Genomic DNA, 23,537 nt, shown 5'->3' with positions numbered 1-23,537 from the left:
GAGTCAGTTGCCAAGGTTCCAAATTTTGAGACTTTGTGACCATAGAGACGCTGCAAGGGTCGTAAGCAGGGGTGGGCTTCAAAAATTTTAGCAAGGGGTTCTCTGCCGGGTTGCTGGGTGGGCGTGGCTATGGTGGGCATGGCCTAGTTGGCCTCCTGCACCGGTGGGGGGGGATTTTTGCCCTCCCCGGGCTTCGGAGGCTTTTCTTGAGCCTCCGGGAGAGTGAAAAAGGCCTCCCCAGGCTCTGGAGGCCCGTATTCTCGAACTTTCAGTTTTTCGCCCCCTCCGAGCCTCCGCGCACGCCCTGCAGTTATCTGCATTCAAAATGGGCTGCGTGGGGACTCCTAGGAGGGGGGGATGGGGTGCGGGGCTAGCCAGGAGTGGGATTTGGGGGGTTTTCCGAACTGCACAGAATCTTAGCCCTGAGAACCCCTAGCAGCCCACTCCTGGTTGTAAGTGTAAAAACTTGTGTGAAGTTGTAACTTCAGACGGTCACTATACGAGTGGTTGTAAGTTGCAGGCACCACATACCCCAGCTTCTACCATCTGGTGTCTTCCACATCTATGAAAAGTAGCGATGATATCTCTTAAGTACATACGTACACAGGATCACCTCCCCGTTTAAAAACGGAGAACTCGCCCAAGAAAACACAACTTCTGCAGCCTGTGTGAATTATTGTTTATTGTGTAGCTGATGATGGGCAGTCCGGATTCTTTCAATACTCCAGAGGAAAGAGGGGGTTGTCTCCCCATTTCCCCCACCCCACCCCCTCACAACAACAACAACAACCTTGTGAGGTAGGTTTGAGTTGAGTCCTTCCCCAGTCCCGATCCACAACACTCGATCAGTTGTGAATTGGTATTTTCGGTTCAGTAGCTTTTGTCGTTTTGCAATATTGCGATGTGTATTTTTTTTTTCTGGCTCGTAAAAATATCAAAAATATAATCAATAATATGTTTGTTTGTTTTTAAATCTTTGGACCAGCGGTCTCCAACCTTGGCAACTTTAAGCCTGGTGGACTTCAACTCCCAGAATCCTGGCTTAAAGTTCCCAAGGTTGGAGGCTTAAAGTTGCCAAGGTTGGAGACTCCTGCTTTGGATAATCCTGTCGGTTCATAAATATAATACTTAATCCGAGAGTAGCATGTAGAGGTAATCCTTGATATATGACCATAGTTGGAACTAGAATTTTCATGATTAAGCCCAGCAATTTTTTAAGTGAGTCACGCTCAATTTTGTATTTTTTTTCCTGCCACAATTATTAAGCGAATCACTTAAGTCAGGGGTCTGCAAACTTGGCTCCTTTAAGACTTGGGGACTTCAACTCCCAGAGTCCCTCACCCAGCTTTGGTAGCTGAGGAATTCTGGGAATTGAAGTTCATAAGTTTGAAAGTTGCCAAGGTTGGAGACCCCTGACCTATAGGTGGGCAACTATAGCCCCTTTTATACCCCCAAGATGTTTTTCCAAAAGGCAACTGGATTTTTGTAGTTTTTTTTTTTCCTTTGAAAACTTTTTGTTTCTCATCCAAGAAGTTCCTTCAGTTCTTAAGGTAGAACTAAAGGAAGCTTCTTGGATGAGAAGCAAAACCTTTTTAAAGAAAAAAAACCAAGAATGTCCATTTGCCTTTTTGGAAAAGGCACCTTTGGGACAACCATGATCTTCTGGGATGATTGAAAAATCTCCATAGTTATTTACAACCTATGGACTTCAATTCCCGGAATTCCTGGGCCAGGTGGCTTAGGAATTCTGGGAGTTGAAGTCCACAAGTGGTACAGGGTCCATGTTTGCCACTCTTGATCTATACCAGGGGTCTCCAACCTTAGCAACTTTAAGACTTGTGGACTTCAACTCCCAGAGTTCCTCAGCCAGCTTTGCCAAGTTAAAGACCTATACAGCTTTCTGTCTTTCACGCTCCCATCTTCCCAGCTAAGTTGTTTTCACCCCAGCATCCATGTTGTCTAAGCCCTCTTCTCTGAATTCGTTTCACCCTTTTTGTAGTTCTCCAGAGTGGCCAGAGCCTGCAGCTGTCCCATCTTATATCTTATGGAATGGTCTAAGTTCACAGTATATTTCAGCAATTTCTTCCCTTCTTGAACAGTGAAGGGGAAGTCGCCGGACAAGAATTTCTCAAAAAGCTCAGGGTCGCCATCCAAGGCCATAATGTTCTGGAGTTCCTTGTGCTTGGAGAACAGCTCAGGGCAAGTCTCCACGAAGACGTCCCACATCAATTCCTTCTCATAGTCGTTGGGCGGTTGGCCCTGAAGCTTGTCCTCCATGCGTTGGAGGATCCAACTCAAGCGACACGGCCACTGGTTGGCCAACACTACCCAACTGGCCACTGCACGGGGACAGAGGCTGTGCCTCAACAGGTGCTGTTGTGTCATCAACCTGATCGTAATGGGAATGGTGTTGACAATCCTCCTCATCTGGATAATGCTATCTGGGACATAATGGTAGAGGCAATCTTGTTCATCATGCAAGCAGTGAAAAGCTTCGTGGATGTATTGCACGGCCATAGCATCGATCTGGTGTTGGTCTTCTTGAACCACCGTTTCTAAGTGCACCAGTGCTTGACCGTTCCCTTTGGATTTGGTCACTCCCAACTCCATGTTCCTTGTGATGATGCCGTACATCAGATCTTCCCGAGTCTGGAAGGCCTCGTGCAGACAACGCATCTTGGACTTGATGCCGATTTCGGGGATGGAGAAGGGAAGCGTCACGGTGCGGTTGAGATACAGGTAGCCATTGTCCGCCATTCCCTTCATGGTGCTTGCCTGCTCCAAGCAAGAAGTGATGACACAGGGGTCAACCACCAGGATGAAGATGAAGGGGGCATTCCTGTCGGAAAGGAGAGTATTGATGGCGTTCAACACCCCAACCACCCGTTCGGGGTAGCACATATCCAAGCACGTGATCTCAAAGACAATCCTCAAACGCCGACGTTCGAAGATTTCCATGTAGTAGATAAAGCTGGTGAGGACCTCAATCTCGCTCTTCACTGCACTCATGAAACCCAGGTGGCTGGTGAACTTCTCATCGCTGGTCATGCTCTCGATCTTCTTCTTCTGGCTGATGATCAAGTGCTTAATCACAGGACTGATGGCGATGAGGAAGCCGGAGCCCGAAATGGCAGCAAAGGTGCTACCAAGGTACTTTAAGACTGTGCCATCCCTTATCCCTGGCACGAGGAGGGCGGTAGTAGCCAGGCCTGCGCCGGCTAGCAAAATCACAATAAGGCCTCCTGCGGTACAACACGTTTTCTTTTTAAGCCTCCACTCTTCTTGGGTGAATCCCGAGGCGAATTCTGGACGGCTTCCCACCACGTGGTAGAAACTGAGGGGAAGAGGACCGAAGTGGTGGCGGATATGGTCACACAGGGTGGTGACCAACCCAGCCCACAATTTGTCGCTGCCTGCATATTCCCAGGCACTGAATCTTATGAAGAGGAACTCGATGGTTTTCCTTCGGAGATGCATCTCGGTGATGACCGGTTGGTAGAAGACGATGTACCAGAGGAGGGTCAGGTAGTTCATTCCTTCGGGGACTCGGGACCTCTGGTGAGTCCTATTGAATTCGGCTTCTTCCCTTCGGATGGATTCTTTGAGCATGCATCCTGCGAAAGTTCGTTCAGAAATGGTCAACGGAAGATCTGCCAAGTTCTCAAAGATCTTCTGTCTAGAGGAGGGAATATTTGTAACTGAGCATTGAAATGTGGGGTCCTTGGTGCTCTCTGAGGTTGGAAGTTTTCTTGCAAATGTTTCATAACTCAATTAAGTAACATCATCAAATGATGTATCTAGTTGGGTCATGAAACATCTGCAGGAAAACCACCAACGTCAGAGATCACCAAAGACTCCACAGCCCCGGCCGCCTCCTCCTCCTCTTTCTCCTTCTCCTTCTCCTTCTCCTCCTCCTCCTTCTCCTTCTTCTCCATTTCCTCCTCCTCCTCCTCCACCTTCCTTCTCCTCCTTTCTCCTTCTCCCCTTCTCCTCCTCCTCCTCCTTCTCTTCCATCTCCTTCTCCTCTCCTCCTGCTCCACCTCCCTCCTCCTCCTCCTCCTTTCTCCTTCTCCCCCTTGTCCTCCTCCTCCTCTTGCTCCATCTCCTCTCCTCCTCCTCCTCCTTTCTCCTCCCCTTGTCCTTCTCTTCCTCCTTTTCCACTTCTCTTCTCCTCCTTCTCCTTCTCCTTTCTCCTTCTCCTCTTCCTCCTCCTCCTCCTCCTCCTCTTCCTCCTCCTCCTTTCTCCTTTCTCCTTTCTCCTTACTCCTTCTCCCTCTTCTCCTTCTCCTCCTCCTCCTCCTTCTGCTCCACCTCCCTTCTCCTCCTCCTTCTCCTCCTCCTCCTCCTCCTCCTCCTCCTCCTTTCTCCTTTCTCCTTCTCCCTCTTCTCCTCCTCCTCCTCCTGCTCCACTTCCCTCCTCCTCCTCCTCCTCTTCCTCTTCCTTTCTCCTTCTCCCTCTTGTCCTCCTCCTCCTCCTCCTCCTGCTCCACCTCTCTCCTCCTCCTCCTCCTCTCCTTTCTAGCACTGATGATGTTACGTAGTGACACCAACGATACAAGTTGTGTGAGGGCACGATGACTCCTGTGAGGCCCCTTCTTTCTCCCCAGAGACCCATGGATAGAAGGAGGACCCTTCTACTACGGGATCTACGTAAATGGGATCCCCATTGATTCTCTCATTGTGGGACTGACCGGCAATCTGGTCCAGCAGGGAGTGAACGCGAGTTCCGCAGGGCGAATAGAAACCCACGGTGACCGGGGTGGAGGTATGGCACAACGTCTTCGATAAAGAGCAGCAATAAATATCGTCCTCCGTCATCAGATCTGAAGAGTGGAGAAGAGAAAAATAATTAAAAAAAAGGAATGGAAAATAACCAGAAAGTGTCACATATCAGGGTCACTCAGCAAAAGTGACTTATGACCCGGTCCTTGCACTTATGACCGTTGTAACATCCCCATGGTCATGTGATCAAAATCCAGACACTTGGCATGCCTTTATTGAAGCATCCCAGGGTCATGTGATCTTGCTACTCAGCTTCTGACAAAGTCGGGGGGGGGAGCCAAATTCACTTAACGACCACATGATTCACTTAACAGCGCGGCCCAATAAAAAAAAAAAACTTGTAAAATTGGGCGCATATGCCTTAAAAACCACTTTGCTTAGCCAATAACCAAAGACCTACATACAAACACCGTGAAAACCTCAGAAAACAAATACATACATACATACATACATACATACATACATTCTGGGAGCTGAAGTCCACATATCTTAAAGCATGCTGGCTGGGGATTCTGGGAGCAATGTGTGATTGCAGCTATAATCACACATTGCTCCCAGAAGCACGAAGCGGAAGCCTGAAGATGACGAATGAGACTTCGTCGAAACGTCGCCAAGACACTTCCAATTTTACACGGGAGAAAACCCGAACAACCAAAGACCTACATACAAACACCCGTGAAAACCTCAGAAAACACACACATATATATATATATGTAGATCTTTGGTTATTCGGGTTTTCTCCCGCGTAAAATTGGAAGTGTCTTGGCGACGTTTCGACGAAGTCTCATTCGTCATCTTCAGGCTTCAGCTTCATGCTTCTGGGAGCAATGTGTGACTGCAGCTGTTTCTTCCTTTTTAACTGCTAGTGGGGGTTTGAACTGATTGGGTGGGAGCTTGGCTGTGCTCTGATTGGATGGGGGTTTTTTGGTGCTCTGATTAGATGGGGGTGTGTCCTCTTTGGGTGGGGCTTGGTTGTGCTCAGATTAGTCTGAGTTGCAGGGGGATTTGAGCTGGTGAGCTGCACAGCTGTTGTCCGGCTTCGTGTTTGCAGTCGTGCCACATCTTCACAGTGGGTGTCAGTCTGCTGCATGTATGGATTGGAGGGGTTTGAAATGGCCAAATCAAATCCCCTGCAGCTCAGACTAATCTGAGCACAACCAAGCCCCCACCCAAAGAGGACACACCCCCATCCAATCAGAGCACCAAAAACCCCCATCCAATCAGAGCACAGCCAAGCTCCCACCCAATCAGTTCAAACCCCCACTAGCAGTTAAAAAGGAAGAAACAGCTGCAGTCACACATTGCTCCCAGAAGCACGAAGCTGAAGCCTGAAGATGACGAATGTTTCTCAACCTCAGCAAATGTATGAAGCGTGGACTTCAACTCCCAGAATTCCCCAGCCAGAATTCTTTAAGATGGATGGACTTCCAATCCCAGCACGGTTGGCTGAGGGACTCTGGGAGTTGAAGTCCACAAGTCTTAAAGGGACCAAGGTTGGAGACCCCTGCTCTAAAACATCATTATTGAAAAAAACCATCCCTGACAGGCCTTTTGTTCCCCAAAGATCTGCCAGGGGAAAAAAAAAAATCATTTGAGAGTAATTAGGATAATTAGCTTGTGTAACTCATCCTATTATAAATACCTCAGAGCAAGAGCTGAGATTTCTTCAGTGTTTTTTCCCCTCAGGTGTTGCTCTTTTTTTCTTTTTCCCCTTTGTGGAAGGAGCTGAGTGTTTATTTACCATCCTATTTTAAGCTTTAAAATGCAGGATTAATTTCTGGTGCATTTTCTGTATGAAACAGGAAATTTTATAAGTGTCCTCAAAGGGGAGTTTCTGGGCTTGGGAAAACATGCTTTGGAGGTCGAAAGGGGTCCAAAATTTAGTCCGTTTTATCAGGGCACGGTCATGTAAGGTCAAAAAAGTCAAGATGGCGGCTGTGATGAGCAAACCTCGGCCCATTCATTACGCACTCATAAACAGTAGTAGATGAATTGGATAGCGACTCCGCTCTATAAAAATTTTTTGGTTAGCTCCTGCTTGTATTCTGGATTTCTTCAGAATAGAAAATAATTTGGATTTACAGTCCTAGGTCAGAGGTCTGCAAACTTGGCTCTTTTAAGACTTGTGGACTTCAACTCCCAGAGTTCCTCAGCCAGCTTTGCTGGCTAAGGGACTCTGGGAGTTGAAGTCCACAAGTCTTAAAAGAGCCAAGTTTGCAGACCCCTGACCTAGGTGATATTCTCAAATGGAGGAGCAATGTTTGAACCATCTATGCAAGCCGGGCTTTTTTGAACGGTGTCCCCTCATCATGCGGGCTCTCCAAATTTGATCCTTTCTAAATTTCCCCTCCTTGCATGCGGAAATGTAGCTTCGCGAGGAACGCCACTTCCTTAGCAGCTAGTTTTCCATCTGCAAGGAATATTTGTCTAGAGACGGGAATGTGCGCGACTCAGAAACCCACACACTTGACCTGCGACCTGAAATTTTATCTCAAGGGTGGATAAATTCATCCTGTCCAATTTGTAAACCTATTTTAGGGATTATATACTGGCGATGGCAGGGCAAATTTGAACTCTGTTTATATTTTGAAATCATCAGTAGTGGAAACGTACAAGGAAGGGAAAGTCCCTAAATCGTTAAAGACTTGACTCAGCAAAGATATTTTGTTTTGTTTGGTTTTCACCCACTTAAAAAATGTATCTCATTAAGGTGAGATTGAATCGGGGTTAATTCAGGACGAGATTCATAATTCCTTTGCAAATAAATTTGTGAGCCAGCAGGAATAGAGAGGATCTGATTTTGCACCAAAATAAATACCAGTAGCTTTCAATTTACAATTGTAATAGAGTTTGTATGTAAGTAATGACGGTCATAAAATCAGTCATTACATGACCAACCTGATTTTACAATCTTTTTTTTTTGCTTGTTAAGCAAAACCTATAAATTTCCTCCCTTGTTTGTGCTGATATTTTCATTTCATTAGATTCTGAACTAAGGAACTAAGTCTGTGATGACTTGAAATCTAAGAAGCTGAAATCTGAAATTCCCTTCTTACTGAAAATATTTTTTTTAAAAAAAATGTAATAATTTATATGAATATATGTGGGTATACACATAATTTTGTACTTATTTATTTTGTCATGTAGTATATATTGGAGATGGTGATCCTTTGAGAGCTGTATATAACAAAATTTCATTTTAATGTATGCGGATCACTGTACTATCAAGGTGACAATAAAGTTATTTATTCTATTTCTATTCTATTCTAAAGAGCCAAATGCAAGTCATACCATTATCTTTGCTTTTCAAAAATGTTCTCATGGAATAGGTTTTTTCCTCCTCAAAAAGTTAAATGCCTATGATCTTAAAAAAAAAAACCTGAGCCCAAAAAGGTTTTAGGGAATTGTTGAGCAAGTCAAATTGGTTATAATCTAGAATTTAGATCATGGTTGTTGGAACTGACCCATCTGTGTTTGCTCCTGGTTTGTTTCTAAGCCCAATTCTGGTTACAATTTTCAAGATATGTCGTTCTTTAATCTAGAACGTGCTTGTCCAATATTTTGGCTTGTCTGGGCTGCGTTGAGTGAAGAGGAATTGTCTTGGGCCTCACACAAAATATCAAAAATAGGTAATGTATACAAATAACAAACTTTGTTTTAAATTCTATTCATTACTTGGTGTCCAGGGCAAGCCACAGGTTGCACATACCGAGTTTAGATATCAGAATAATAAAAAAATAAATAATAAAGAGATGCAAAAATCTGCAAGGTGTTATTTAACAATTAGAGAGACAATAAGAGGGGGCTGATTAATCGGCCCTCAAGTTCATTCATTCTGGAAGAACTATGTCAGGGAACAAAACCTAGCAATTTAAGAGTCACTCAACTGGTTGCTTGCAAATCCAGCAAGGGAAGACATAATGAAGAACGGAAGAGAAAACATTTAACATATTATGCTAATAAAGAAAATAACTACTGTGCAGGTAATCCAGTTTTAAAAGCATACGTTAATTATCTCCCCCGCGCACGGGAACTGTTGCAAATGTTAGAACTGTTACTAAATTTTGCTGAAGATTAAAAGCATTCCGATTTCTGAAGGGAAGTTTAGGGAACAGTTCTAACATTTGCAACAAACAAACGTAAGTTCGTTTCAAAGCACTCATCAGGCAGTCCTTGACTTAAAACAATCTGTTTAGCAAGTATTCAGAGTTACGACAGCGCTGGAAAAAAAACCCTGACTTACAACCGGCTCTCACATTTATGACTGTTGATTTTTATTTGGCTGTACACCGCCCTGAGTCCTTCGGGAGAAGGGCGGTATAAAAATCGAATAAAATAAAATAAAATAAAAATAAATGCAGCATTTGGTCCCGTGACCAAATTCGAGGGCTTGGCAACTGGCATGAATTTACGACAGTTGCAGGATCCCAAAGTTATGGGATGGTCATTTGCAGCCTGGGCCTCCAGGCGTGCTTTTTTGACAGCCTTTTAAATCAAATTTTAGTGCACAGGCAGTCTTGGGCTATACCGGGACCCAAATTATTGTTGTGAAGCAAGGCAGTTGTTTAGTGAGTCGCACCTGATTTTATGACTTTTTTTTTGGCCACGGGAGTTAATAAATCGCTGCAGTTGTTAAATGAATCCCCCGGTTGTTAAGTGAATCAGGCTTCCCTCCATTTACTTTGCCTGTCGGAAGCTACCTGGGAAGGTCGAAAATGGCCATCAGGTCTCAGCAAGACGTATTACATGTCAAGCGAGCACCCCAATTTTGATCAGGTCACAATTGCTATAACCGTTGTAAGTGTGAGGACATGTTACAATGGTGCCATTGTAACTTCCAACAGTTGCTTCGAACGGTTGTAACTTGAGGATTGCCTGTACTAAATTTGATTTTTTTGGGGGGAAGAAGCGGATTTAAACCCTTGCTACCTTCCATTTGGCTAAACCAGCCTGGCGGGGTGGCTCAGTGGCTAAGACGCTGAGCTTGTCGATCAGAAAGGTCGGCAGTTCGGCGGTTCGAATCCCAAGTACAGGTCTCCTGCGTGAGCAGGGGGTTGGACTAGATGACCTCCAAGGTCCCTTCCAACTCTGTTACAAATCCAGCTGGTGTGAATTAGATGCTGGGCCTACCTTTATCGTGATACTCGGGATGGCTAAAATGGGTCTCCCGGCTCGAGCACAGGCACCCCATTTCGTGGCAATCCTCCGCATGGTGCAGTCTGGCCACTTCCTCGTCATAGTAACTCATCAGCGCTGGCGTTGGTGGCCTATCAACTGAATTTCCCAAGCAGATTGGAGCCTGCCAGAAGGAGATAAAGCAGACAGGTGATTCAACCTGATTACCTGGGACAGGTAAGCTTCTAAAGAGAACGGGTGAAAAAAATATGTCTATCGAGCCACATCTGGGCATTTGCAGCAGCAGGATTTTTCTCTCTTGACTGTTTCTTGTTTCCAGGCTACAGGTTACAAAAACCGGGTCCATTGAGTAAAAGAAAGAAAGAAAGAAAGAAAGAAAGAAAGAAAGAAAGAAAGAAAGAAAGAAAGAAGGAAAAGAAAGAAAGAGAAAGAAAGAAAAAGGAAGGAAGAGAAAAAGAAAGGGAGGGAGGGAGAAAGAAGAAAGAAAGACAGACAGATGGAAAGAAAGACAGACAGGAAGGAAGGAAGAAAGAAAGAAAAAGAAAAGAAGGAAGGAAGGAAGGAAGAGAAAAAGAAAGGGCGGGAGGGAGAAAGAAGAAAGAAAGAAAGAAAGAAAATCGAACAGAAAGGAAGGAAGGAAGAAAAAGAAAAAGAAAAAGAAAGGAAGGAAGAGAAGGAAAGAAAGAGGGAGGGAGGGAGAAAGAAAGAAAGAAAGAAAGAAAGAAAGAAAGAAAGAAAGAAAGAAAGAAAGAGAAAGAAAGAGGAGAGGTGTAATTTTGGTTCTTGAAGCTCCAGAGTCCACTGACCTTCACAGCTGGCTCCAAGATCTCTTTTAAGTTGAAAAAAAAAAGACCAACAAAAATAAAAACCCGAAGGCATGGCTAATCAGAAACTCCTTTTAAACCAAGATAGACATACCAAGGATGCTAATTGAGATGACAAAATATTTCAGCCACTGTATTGCAGAAGAAGATGACTTTAGATGGGATCGGATGCTGGCCACGTGGCCTGGATATTGAACTGTGGGAAACAGGGTTAATTCTGATGATATTTTATCCAAAAAAAATTAAAAATGATTCTCCCCCCCACTTTCTATTTTTGCATTCTCTTCCAGTGACAGAAAAACTTTACTTATAACAGGAGTCCTCACTTTATGACCAAAATTGGGGCCAGAACTTCCATTTTTAAACATGTTATGACTTTTTTAACCTCGGTTGTTAACTCTAGGCCAAAAACAGCTAATTATCTCTCAGTGGCTTAAATTCTTCTGCAAAATAATATCCCTTTAAGATGAAGGTGGTTAGGAGTAGGTTGGACATTGGCATAGAATAGCTGCAGACATAATTTGGGATGCCTCGGGCTCATTTTAAGTCCCAGGTATTCATCCACTGATGTTTAAACCAATCTTGGTGAAAATATAATTATTCTCTCTCTCTCTCTCTGTTAGTCTGTCCATATTTGAATAAATGGCCAAACGGTGAACAATCTATGGATATTTATACAGAAAAGAGTTCTACCGTATTTTGGGGACTGAAAGTAAGACCAATTTCGGAGGTTGTACAACAGTCTTTCTCAACCATGGTTGCTTTAAGACGTGTAGACTTCAGCTCCTAGGAGTAGCTGGGAAATTCTGAGAGTTGAAGTCTACACATCAACCTGGAAATAAGGAGGAATTTTCTGACAGTGAGAACAATCAACCAACGGAACAGAAGTTGCCTTCAGAAGTTGTGGGAGCTTCATCACTGGAAGCTTTCAAGAAGAGACTGGACTGCCATCTGTCAGAAATGATGTAGGGTCTCCTGCTTGGGCAGGGGGTTGGACTAGATGACCTACAAGGTCCCTTCCAACTCTGTTAATCTGTAATCTTCAAGCATGCTGGCTGGGGGATTCTGGGAGCTGAAGTCCACATATCTTAAAGCATGCTGGCTGGGGGATTCTGGGAGCGGAAGTCCACATATCTTCAAGCATGCTGGCTGGGGGATTCTGGGAGCTGAAGTCCACATACCTTAAAGCACATGTCTGGGGAATTATGGAACTTCAAGTCCACAGATCTTAAAGTGGTCAAGGTTGAGAAACTGTGATCTAGATTAAGATTGTTATGCAAGCAGATTAAGATTTTTAATCTTTGAACTCTACTTTACAAATCCCAGTGGGTGGGTGGGTGGGGCGGGTTACCCATTTAGCAAATGCAGGGCATCTATGAACATGAAGGGCTCTTCGCTGAATGGCTGCAGAGCACTCGTATTTCCCTTTTCTTTCAAGAAATACATTGGATAAAACCTCCGATGGAATTTTGCTCAGTTGGGTTGCTTTCTTGAGCTTTACTTTTGAGCTTCTGCAGTGCCTCGGGAGAGGGGGGCATGGGGGGGGAGGGGAGAGTGAAGCATGCTGGCTGGGGAATTCTGGGAGTTGAAGTCCACCCAGCTTAACTTGGCCAAGGTTCAGAAACACTGCCATAGAACATTCCTTCCAATTAGTTAAGGAGATTAAATCGAGAAATGCTACGTTGGTGGCTACCCTTGGGGTTAGGTTGAAGCCGTATCGGTCTGATCCAGAAGTTCTCTACGTACACTCATGTGCTACTCTGTTCCAACTCCTACCCTCAAAACGACGCTACAGAGCACTGCACACCAGAACAACTAGACACAAGAAGAGCTTTTTCCCGAAGGCCATCACTCTACTAAACAAATAATTCCCTCAACACTGTTCTGCACTACTATTAATCTTCTCATAGTTCCCATCACCAATCTCTTTCCATTTATGACTGTATGACTATAACTTGTTGCTGGCAATCCTTATGATTTATATTGATATATTGACCATCAATTGTGTTGTAAATGTTGTACCTTGATGAACGTATCTTTTCTTTTATGTACACTGAGAGCATATGCACCAAGACAAATTCCTTGTGTGTCCAATCACACTTGGCCAATAAAAATTTCTATTCTATTCTATTCTATTCTATTCTATTCTATTCTATTCTATTCTATTCTATTCTATTCTATTCTATTCTACTCGGAGGAGGAGTTGTAATTGAGGGCTCTAAGCAGTCCTCTGCAGCTCCCTGTGATGTCAATGGGTGAAGATATAATTGCCAGCTTAAAGTGCCAGGTAAACAAGATCTTCAAGGCATGACCTCGAACCAGTGACTAAGCCTGCAGGGGTGGCGTTGGTTGGAGAAGGCTCACCGTGTGATCCCAATCTAACCCTGATCAAAATCTTCCAGGTATTGATTAAGAAGGCATTTCCTGCACTGCCTCTTCCTGTAAACCCAGCCTGAAAAAGCAGCTGGATTTACAGATCAGCCACAAATACAAACCGTCCTCGAGTTACGACAAACCACCCAACATTTAAGGTTGCCCAGCGAGACATTCCCTGAAGTGAGTTTCGCCCCGTTTGTCGACCTTTCTCGCCACGGTCGTTAAGCGAATCCCCGCGGATGTTCACTCTTAGTCACACCGTGGTTAAGGGAATCCGGCTTCCCGGTGGACGCTGCTTGTCAGGAGGTCGCAAAAGCGGATCGCATGGCACACACACGCACATATATCCCGGGACGCTGCAACCGTCATAAATACGAACCAGTTGCCAAGCGTCTGAATTTTGATCACGTGACCATGGGTGGGGGGGAGGGGATGCTGCAACGGTTGTAAGTGTGGAAAAAGCACACGTCACTTTTTTTCCCCAGTGCCGTCGTAACTATGAATGGTCACTAAGTGAACCGTTGTAAGTCGAGGACTACCTGTAAAAAGCATAAGCAACATGGGCATGTGTGAATGAATGTTTGACTGCCAGGGATCCCACAAAGCCTTTCAAACCTTTGCCAGATGTTGCCAACCATTGGCAGGGTTTTGATCTCACTACTATCATGACTGCCGAATCTGGAGGGTTTTTTTTTTAAAGAAAAAAACAACCCTGCAGACAGACATCTCTGGCCGATTCAGAAAAGGCACAGACCCAACAGGTGAAGCTTCTCCATCCTTCCACTTTTAGCCTCGGGGGAAACGTCACCTGCTGAATCTGATGTATGTATGTATGTATGGTGTCTTGGCGACGTTTCGACGAAGTCTCATTCGTCATCTTCAGGCTTCAGCTTCGTGCTTCTGGGAGCAATGTGTGATCGCAGCTGTTTCTTCCTTTTAACTTCCTTTAAACAGCTGCGATCACACATTGCTCCCAGAACCACGAAGCTGAAGCCTGAAGATGATGAATGAGACTTTGTCGAAACGTCGCCAAGACACTTCCAATTTTACGCGGGAGAAAACCCAAATAACCAAAGACCTACATACAAACACCATGAAACCTCAGAAAACAAACAAATATATATATATATATATATAGGTCTTTGGTTATTCGGGTTTTCTCCGGTAAAATTGGAAGTGTCTTGACGTTGACGAAGTCTCATTCATCATCTTCAGGCTTCACATTGCTCCCAAAAGCACGGCTGAAGCCTGAAGATGATGAATGAGACTTTGTCGAAACGCCGCCAAGACACTTCCAATTTTACGCGGAGAAAACCCAATAACCAAAGACCTACATACAAACACCATGAAACCTCAGAATATATATATATATATATATATATATATATATATATATATATATATAAAACTGATCAGGTAGATGAGATGAGAATTTGCTTTTCAGAGCCAGCCCTGTTCTGTCTCTTCACCTGTTCTAAAAGAAGTAAGGAAGCTCCGTATAAATAGCCCCAAATATGTAAATATTTCCCAAGCAGGGAGTTGGTTCAAGGCCTTGGCTATTTTTTGATTCTCTGCCTTGCATCTCATTCTTTTTGTCTTTACCAGCCAGAACAAATGTGACTTTGTAGTTGCTTGGTATACATCGTGATAATTTCATTTTGGCTTCCTTCTTTGATGCTTCCAACCCTGTTGACTAAGCCTTCAGCTTTCTTACTCATAGTTTAAGGACTAAACCACAACTACGTGTACCGTTCATGACGTTTTTCTCGCTCACAAGAGCTGTATTTATATAAGTCTAAGGTTAAGGTAAAGGTTCCCCTCGCACATACGTGCTAGTCGTTCCCGACTCTAGGGGGCGGTGCTCATCTCCGTGTCAAAGCCGAAGAGCCAGCGTTGTCCGAAGACGTCTCCGTGGTCATGTGGCCGGCATGACTCAACGCCAAAGGCGCACGGAAGGCTGTTACCGTCCCACCAAAGGTGGTCCCTATTTTTTCGACTTGCATTTTTTACCTGCTTTCAAACTGCTAGGTTGGCAAAAGCTGGGACAAGTAGCAGGAGCTCACCCTGTTACTAGGGATTCGAACCGCTGAACTGCCGACCATTTCGATCGACAAGGTCAGCGCCTTAGCCACTGAGCCACCTAGTCCCTTTTATATAAGCCTAGTTTGTTACTTAAGGCTAACGTCGCCTAGTTTGGATGATGGAACATCTGCAAGAAAAGAAGCAAACTCAAGAAGCACCAAGGACCCATCAATTGAACCCGGAGCTACAAATATTCTCCTTTATTGGTCATGTAAGCCTCCAAAGCGAAATCTAGGAATTTCACCTTCTAGCAAACGGTTTGACTCAACCTTATACTCAAGCTTATTCTTTCCGATGTTTCAAAATTCCTTATATAAGATAGTAATAGCAAAGGAAGGACACCCATTTCTTTCCTTTTATTATTAGTATTTCTTAAGCTGATCGTTCATGTCTGTACAAGCTTGGCTGCTTTGGAGGAGAAGAAGAAGAAAAAAACTGTGGACAGTTTCCTTTCGAAAGTTTGAAAGCTTGTGATCATTTTTGTGAGATTCCTCTTCTTAGATAATGGCTAAATATCTTCAACTCAATTTTTATGTACGATTAAGCCTGGCCTTCCAAGAACGAAGCAAACGGGCCACAAATATTCCTTCTAGAGCAAGGATCTCCAACCTTGGCCACTTTAAGACTTGTGGACTTCAACTCCCAGAATTCCCCAGCCAGGTTTGCTGGCTGAGGAATTCTGGGAGTTGAAGTCCACAAGTCTTAAAGTGGCCAAGGTTGGAGACCCCTGTTCTAGAGAGATTTTACTTTACATTTTACGTCCACTTAATACAGATAACATTGATTTATGACCGCTATTATCCGTTGCAAAGCAGGACAGTTATTAAGTGACTTTCGTCCCATTTTACGACCTTTCTCCCCACCGTTGTTAAGTGAATCCCTGCCCTTGTTAAATTAGCGACACGGTTGTTAAGTGAATCCGGTTTCCCCATTGACATTGCTTGTCAGAAGGTCGCACAAGGGGGTCGCGTGACCCCCAGGATAATGCAGCCGTCATAAATACGAATCCGTTGCCAAGCGTCTGAATTTTGATCGTGGGGATGCTGCCATCGTCATAAGGGTGAAAAAACGGTCATAAAAGGTCACGCTTCCTTCAGTGTCATTGTAACTTCAACTGGTCACTAAACAACCCATTGTAAGCCTTGGGGAGTCATTGAATCAACCTGATATTGTTAGCAAAAAAATTATTCAGCGTTTTTTTCCCTGCCTCATCTATCAACATCTGAGAGCGATAAAAGAGAAGTTCTCTAAACACTGCTGCTGCCAGGATGGTCAAAAAAGCCCCTTGGCTGGGAATGATGGGGATTGAAGTCTGGCACACACCCACAGGTTGGAGAAAGTTTGGGTCCTGCAGTATCTTCTTGTTGTTGTTAGTTGCGAAGTTGTTTCCAACCCATCGCGACCCCATGGACAACGTTCCTCCAGGCCTTCCTGTCCTCTACCATCCTCTGGAGTCCATTGAAGCTCACGCCAACTGCTTCAGTGACTCCATCCAGCCACCTCGTTCTCTGTCGTCCCCTTCTTCTTTTGCCCTCCATCGTTCCCAGCATTAGGCTCTTCTCCAGGGAATCCTTCCTTCTCATTAGGTGGCTAAAGTATTTGAGTTTCCTCTTTAGGATCTGGCCTTCTAAAGAGCAGTCAGGGTTGATCTCCTCCAGGATTGACCAGTTGGGTCGCCTTGCAGTCCAAGGGACTTGCGGGAGTCCCTTGGATCGATCCATCGATCCATCGATCCATCGATCTATCTATCTATCTATCTATCTATCTATCTATCTATCTATCTATCTATCTATCTATCTATCTATCTATCTATCTATCTATCTATCTATCTATCTATCTATCTATCTTACTGCATCTATCTATCTATCTATCTATCTATCTATCTATCTATCTATCTATCTATCTATCTATCTATCTATCTTACTGCATCTATCTATCTATCTATCTATCTATCTATCTATCTATCTATCTATCTATCTATCTATCTATCTATCTATCTTTGTTGTTGTTGTTAGTTGCGAAGTTGTTTCTGACCCATCACAACCGCATGGACAACGTTTCTCCAGGCCTTCCTGTCCTCTACCGTCTTCTGGAGTCCATTGAAGCTCCCGCTGACTGCTTCAGGGACTCCATCCAGCCACCTCATTCTCTGTCGTTCCCTTCTTCTTTTGCCCTCAATCTTTCCCAGCATTAGGCTCTTCTCCAGGGAGTCCTTCCTCCTCATTAGGTGGCCAAAGTATTTCAGTTTCCTCTTCAGGATCTGGCCTTCTAAAGAGCAGTCAGGGTTGATCTCCTCCAGGACTGACCGGTTGGGTTGCCTTGCAGTCCAAGGGACTCGCAGGAGTCTTCTCCTGCACCAGAAATTCAAAGGCCTCAATTCTTTGCCACTCAGCTTTCCTTGTGGTCCAACTTTCACAGACCATTACATTGGTATCTTAGTACCTCCTTTTTAACAGGTGAGGAGGAAGAAATAGGAGCATTGGAAGCTTAGTCACCCCAAACATCCACTCACCACTTCAATATCCTTCCGCGTGCATAATTGGGGTGGGGAGAATATTTTTAGCAATCTTTTTTTTTCATTCATTCATTCATTCAGCCAGCCAGCCAGCCAGCCCAAGCCCCTTGCTCTATCTGAGGTCCGACCCACTCCTTCATCTTCTCCTTCACCGTGAAAAAGGCTCACCTCAGATCACATAAGTTGCTTGGAGAAGACAGCCGAGTCCCCAACTCTAAAGATCTCCTCTGGTCTCTTATCTCACCGGTACCCAAAGCATCCCCTTGGTTGAGCCAGCGAGATTTTACAGGTCTTGGCAAGGCACCGGTCCTCAAGATTCGTCTCCTCGCCTGCAGAACGTTCTGACACGTTCCTCCTCCAGAGAACCTCAGCCCTTCCAGGCTGTGGATTGCGGCAGCTCCTTCAATCTCCCTCAACCTGTTTTTTTGGGCCCAGATTGCGAAAGGTAGCAAGGAGTAGCTTTTGCCATTCACACCTCCACCTTGCTGGCAGAGAACCACACAGGTCAGACAGCAAACCTAACCAAACCCTGGAATTATTTTGAATGTGGGTGTCCTTTTTTTTTTTCCTTCTCTTTCCTTGATGTTCAGGTTTCTTTCCTCAAATTCAGGCTTCGGATGGTCCAGGTTGTCCCAAAAAGATGCAACAAGGTATAGAAACGCCTTGTAGGTGAACATGCCCGCGTTAATCATTCAAGAATTGACACAGCAGCCAGGATTGTATTTGCTAAGAACTGGAAAAATGAGAAATTGCCATTGCGAGATGAAATTATTAAGAAAACAATGGAATGCGCAGAAATGAGTAGACTGACATTTGAAATTAGAGAACAGGAAGATAAGCAACACTATAAGATATGGGATTTATTTTATCAATAGTTAGAAGGGACAATATGATCAAGAAGATTGGAGTTTCTTACAAGGGAAGAATTATTGAATGATACAATTGATTGAAGACGATGGAATAAATGGTGTAAAAAGGTAAAACTGATCTAGAACAATTTATATCAAATGAGAGAAAGAAATATTATAGACCTAAGGATCGATGGATTAAAATATTTGGATATGTATTGGATGATAAAATGTAAGATCAGATAAATTAATGATACGTATATGTTGAAATTGCACAAAAAGATTTGTAACTAACCCACCAACCTCGGCCGAAGAGGTTGTAGAAAAAATGCTTTTAAAAGCCTCTGACGATCTCAGCTGAGCCCCGCGATCATCAGAGGCAGGTTTTTTTTTAACTTTTAAAAGCATTTTTTCGGCCGAAGGAAAAATGCTTTTAAAAGTAAGGGAAAAAAAACAATCTCTGATGATTACGCGGCTCAGCTGGACATGGGGGGAGCACGGATTTTTGCTATCGGTTCTCTAAACCACCCGCTGCCATCGCTACCGGATCGGGTGATCCGGTCTGAACTGGGAGCATTTCTCCCCTGCATTCATGGCCCTGATTCAGCTATTTCACATGACATCAGATGAACTCTTCGTCCTTCCTCTGCCCACTCTGACGCCATCTTCTTTTTTTGGGAAATGTAGCTTCTCTCAGGCAGGGCCAAAAGCCCAACGTGGCTTTCCACTCCTTCAAACGGGTCACACACCCCAAATCTGTTGAAAGCCGTGGGAATTCCTTTCTGAATCAGCGTCGGATTCTGGTAAAGGCGCTTGCACTGTTTCCTGAGAAAATGGGCACACGTTCAAGGAAGACTCAAAGTCCCAGCTAGACTTCAACCTGAGTCCTTCTTGCAAAGGAAGGAAGATCTTGGAGGTTTTGCAACACTTCTAAGGGAGGTTTCTGCCACCTACCGGTCTTGATGATCTCTTGGTGATTTCTAGGAGCCAGATCACGTCACAAAATCATCCGATTTTGCACTAGTTCCATGAGTCTTTCGACGCCCTGGTTGGTGCCAGCTTTGATGGTACCCATCCATCACGTTCAGTGGTGGGTTTCAATTTTTTCCCCCTACCGGTTCTGTGGGTGTGTCTTGGTGGGCGTGGCATGGCTTGGTGGGCGTGGCATGGCTTGGTGGGCGTGGCAGGGAAAAGATAGTGTAAAATCTCCCTTCCCACCCCATTCCAGGAGAAGGTTACTGCAAAATCCCCATTTCCTCCTGATCAGCTGGGACTCGGGAGGCAGAAAATAAATGGGGGTGAGGCCAGTCAGAATTTTTACTACCGGTTCTCCAAACTACTCAAAATTTCCGCTACCGGTTCGCCAGAACTGGTCCAGAACCTGCTGAAACCCCGCCTCTGATCGCATTGTTTGAAAGCCTCTTACCGCTAACTCTTCCCAACATCGTTGCTTTCTCCATGTCCCCGCATGACACGGCCAAAATAAGTGAAGTGCAGTTTTGTGATTGTGTCTTCCCATGCAGTGGTCAGTTTCACATTATGTTACTACTGGTTCACCCCATGTGTGCAGGCTCGCTTTGCGGGCACCTGCCTTCCGCGCATGCACCCAGCCTTTTGCACATGTACTTTGCTCTCACGAGCACTTTCTGAGCATGCGCCCGGCCTCAAAAACGTGCCTAAATAGGATGGCATAGAGCTGAGGCAGGTGGGCAGGCCCACCCACGATTGCCACTACCGGTTCGAGCAAACCGATCCGAACGGCTAAATACCACCCATAAACGGGGGGCGTGCATAAGCGCACCAGCACGCCTACCATCCCCGTCCTGCTGTCCCCATTTATTTGAATTTTTTTCCTTCATTCAGGTCCCCCGTTCATATTCATACCTGCTATCTTGTACATGTTTGACAAACAAACAAACAAACAAACAAACAAAAACAAACAAACCCTCCATGGATCTCCTGGAAGGCTTGAAATGCAACACTTGCGGCCAAAGGCCGCAAAAGCGCCTACCTTTCTGTTTGCATCCACCGGATCATGGTCTTCTCCTTTCGTGGACATGGGAGTTTGGCTGGTGCAACAAGCTCCCTGCACATCGGTGAAGCTCAGCCTGCGTCTTCAAGGCAACTGTGGAAGTCCTCAATTATCTCGTTCTTTTGATCCCTCCCATTATTGGCTTCTCTGCAAAACCCCCCCCCCTCCTTCCTCCCTTCCTTTCTTTGATTTTTGTGAATGACAGAGGAATGCTGGTGACTAAGCCTCGGAGCAGCACGAAACGTGGGACCTTCGCCAATCAAAATAATTATTAGCCGCGAAGCGGAAAATCAAGCCGGACCAGGGATGCTAAGAGAAAGGAAATTAAACACGCCTTTTTCCCCCCCCTTCTTCTCCGCGTGAGTTATGGCAAGGGCCTTTATTTCGTTTATTTTATGGTGTTTATATTTATAGGTGAGTCCTTGACTTACAATGGTTTGTTGAGTGACCGTTCAAAGTGACAACGGCATTGAAAAATGCTAGCGGTTGTCACTTTGAACGGTCACTCAACAAAGTGACACTCAAAAAAAGTTCCTTTTTTTTACTTTTCAGATTGACCGTGCAGACACCGGGACTGAATTGAGAGAACTTGGGATATGGAAAACAAATACCGGTAAATCGGAATAGAGCTGGAAGGAGGCCTTCTAGTCCAGCCCCCTGCTCAAGCAGGGGACCCTCTACCATTTCAGACGGCTCTCCAGTCTCTTTTTAAACACCTCCAGCGATGGGGCACCCGCCACTTCTGGTGGCAAGCAATTCCACTGACTCCTTGTCCTCCCTGATAGGGAGTTTCTCCTTAATTCCAGGTTGCTTAATGATTACGGAGAACAATAGCAGAAATACTGACATTAATTTACACACGATGCTAAACAATCTGTCTGCTTGCTTTTTCCGTAATGTCTTGGGTGAACCCAGTTAGTGGCATCTGGAATCCATGGTTTATGGCTTAATGTGTGGTCAACCTAACTTTGAGCTGATTCCGCAAAGCAAGGATAAGCAGGTCATTAGGATCGGGATATTATCTTCCACCATCCATCGTGTTGTGCAAACATTGTCCCTTCTGCCTTGTTACATGAACCACTGTGGAGATGTATCTACAGGGAAATATATCTGCCAAGAACATCTACTTTACTCTTTTCAACCACGGCTTACTATAGCTCCAACCACTGTAATGTGTAACTCTGGACAATGTCTACGATCAGGGCAAGGAGCAACCAAAATTGGGATGCTTCAAGTCTTCCTAAACAAACGTGTTGGAACAGGAGATCGACCCAGGATCCTTCTTAATGATTGAATTTTGAGGTGTTGTTACAATGGTGAAATCCATTTTTTTTTATAACCGGTTCTGTGGACGTGGCTTGGTGGGCGTAGCGTGGCTTGGTGTTGTGTCTGCACCTCCCGAGCTGGGCCTCCTGCCAGAAAGTGACTTGGAAAGTGAGGGGGAAGGGCTGTCAGGATTTACCTCGGGAGCACCGGCTTCCCTGGCTCAGCTCCAGGAGCCAGAGGCAGGCCAGGTGGAGGAGATAACGAGGTCTCTGTCCCCTGACTTTCCCCCCCCCCAGGCCATGCCTTCAGACCCAGCTGATGGCAATCAGGCCTGGTTGGACCCTAGATTTTGCAGGCAGGAGAGGAGGGAACAACAGAAGCAGGGGTGGGGCAGGCCTAGGAAGTGCTGAGTCATGGAGCCACACCCCACAGGATATAAAGGCAGCAGGCAAATTAGCTGCTTAATTAAGAGCTGAAGTTTGTTCCTGGGTGACTCATCGGCGTCGAGGGAGATAACAGAGGCACTTGGCAGACGGTCGCTATTCTGCTTTCAGAGCTGATAGTGCCGGCTAATTAAGCCATCACTCAGATGGAGGTGAAGGAGGACATCACACTTGGTGGGTGTGGCATGAATTCTGGGAGTTGAAGTCCACAAGTCTTAAAGTTGCCAAGGTTGGAGACCCCTGCGATAGTGCCATTTCAGACGTTTTCTTTCTTTATTTGTCTGTATGCATGTAACCACATTCTAGGATTTTTTGTTGAAGAGTGTAACAGCGGTGTAATAGGAAGGTCTACACCTGCCCAAATTGGAGTAGCGAGGTGCCCACCCATCTGGCTTAAGGATACACCAAAGGAAACGTAGCGAGGTTACCTCCCTATTTTGGGGGCGATTAAATCACTTGGCTTACACCCCAAGAGTCCTGGAACACCCCACAGCTCCCTTGTGCCATAAAAGCCTTCTAATAAATGAAACCATAATTGCTCATGAAGAAAGCGGGGAAACGTTTAGCGGCCATGGGGGGGGGGAATGGTTCCTGCGGATGTTTTAATTTTTCAAACGCTATTAAGTACAATTACGGTGTTTCTAATCCCTCGTTTAACCTTTGCCTTTCTGCTTTTTTTCCCTCCAAACCACAGGTGTGCTGGGTTGTCGGAAAAGCGCCGCCGTTTCCTGCGCTGCGCTTGTGTGGCCCCGAAGGCAACTTCACGGAGGAAGGCAGAAAAATGAGTCACTCCTTCGATCCCAGTTGCACGAAGTCTTTGTATGATCAGAAAGAATGTGATTTTAACAGATAATTGGCCAAACCACCTAATATCTTGTCTGTGCGTTTGCAACAATTTGGGGACGGGATGATGCACGGAGATGATGCAAAATTTTGTTTGCTGATTATTTTGTACAATTACAAAACGGGGCACGCGCACGTTCGTTTATTGACTGCTCAAGTTACACAAAAAACTGACTTACAACTGGTCCTCGCACTTATAACTATCGCAGCAGCCCCCACGGTCCATGCAGTCAAAAATTCACATTTCGGCACACCAGCTTGCATTTACGATGGGTTGCAGTGTCCTGTGGTCACCCGATCTCCATTTGTGACCTTCCCAGATGGTTTCTGGCAAGTAAAATCAATGGGGAAGCCGGATTCGCTTCATTGACTGCATGATAAGGCTTCACT

At 45.1% G+C, this 23,537-nt stretch overlaps 3 protein-coding genes across 6 annotated transcripts in view; 2 read left to right on the top strand and 1 right to left on the bottom strand.

Moving 5' to 3' along the window:
- The window catches only part of RELB (RELB proto-oncogene, NF-kB subunit), a 139,169-nt gene extending 132,231 nt beyond the window's left edge, over window positions 1–6,938 (top strand). Inside the window, exon 10 of the transcript XR_009156581.1 lies at window positions 6,880–6,938. The gene's annotated coding sequence lies outside the window, so the exon portion shown is untranslated. The remainder of the gene's footprint in view (window positions 1–6,879) is intronic.
- PPP1R37 (protein phosphatase 1 regulatory subunit 37) overlaps window positions 1–23,315 on the top strand; it is a 76,984-nt gene extending 53,669 nt beyond the window's left edge. The window contains exon 13 of the mRNA XM_058195550.1: window positions 22,999–23,315. The gene's annotated coding sequence lies outside the window, so the exon portion shown is untranslated. The remainder of the gene's footprint in view (window positions 1–22,998) is intronic.
- NKPD1 (NTPase KAP family P-loop domain containing 1) lies at window positions 427–20,670 on the bottom strand. Of its 4 annotated transcripts, none has more exons than XM_058195554.1 (4): window positions 20,575–20,670; window positions 9,913–10,081; window positions 4,692–4,823; window positions 427–3,614 (listed from the first exon to the last, which is right to left on the bottom strand). In XM_058195554.1, exons 1-4 carry the CDS (start codon window positions 20,620–20,622, stop codon window positions 1,960–1,962), a joined length of 2,004 nt encoding a protein of 667 aa, XP_058051537.1. In that variant the 5' UTR covers window positions 20,623–20,670; the 3' UTR covers window positions 427–1,959. The 4 variants fall into 4 exon arrangements, with proteins under 4 accessions (XP_058051537.1, XP_058051538.1, XP_058051536.1 ...); XM_058195555.1 differs by lacking the exon at window positions 20,575–20,670 and adding an exon at window positions 17,884–18,136; XM_058195553.1 differs by lacking the exon at window positions 20,575–20,670 and having other exon boundaries at window positions 9,913–10,269.
- Window positions 23,316–23,537: the final 222 nt, after the last annotated feature.

This window comes from Ahaetulla prasina, chromosome 10, assembly GCF_028640845.1.
Source record: "Ahaetulla prasina isolate Xishuangbanna chromosome 10, ASM2864084v1, whole genome shotgun sequence".
Taxonomy (NCBI): Eukaryota; Metazoa; Chordata; class Lepidosauria; order Squamata; family Colubridae; genus Ahaetulla; species Ahaetulla prasina.
The sequence above is the reverse complement of the archived record's forward strand: the minus strand, read 5'-3'. Positions and strand labels throughout refer to the sequence as shown.

Bases quoted from the DNA above. Each gene is read 5' to 3' on its own strand.
- NKPD1 (XM_058195553.1), bottom strand. From the start codon at position 10,264: ATGGACCCGGTTTTTGTAACCTGTAGCCTGGAAACAAGAAACAGTCAA. The intron at 4,824-9,912 runs GTAGGCCCAGCA...TCCACTCTTCAG, and splicing joins TCCCGAGTATCACGATAAAG to ATCTGATGACGGAGGACGAT. The intron at 3,615-4,691 runs GTCAGTCCCACA...GAACTTTCGCAG, and splicing joins CCTGCTGGACCAGATTGCCG to GATGCATGCTCAAAGAATCC.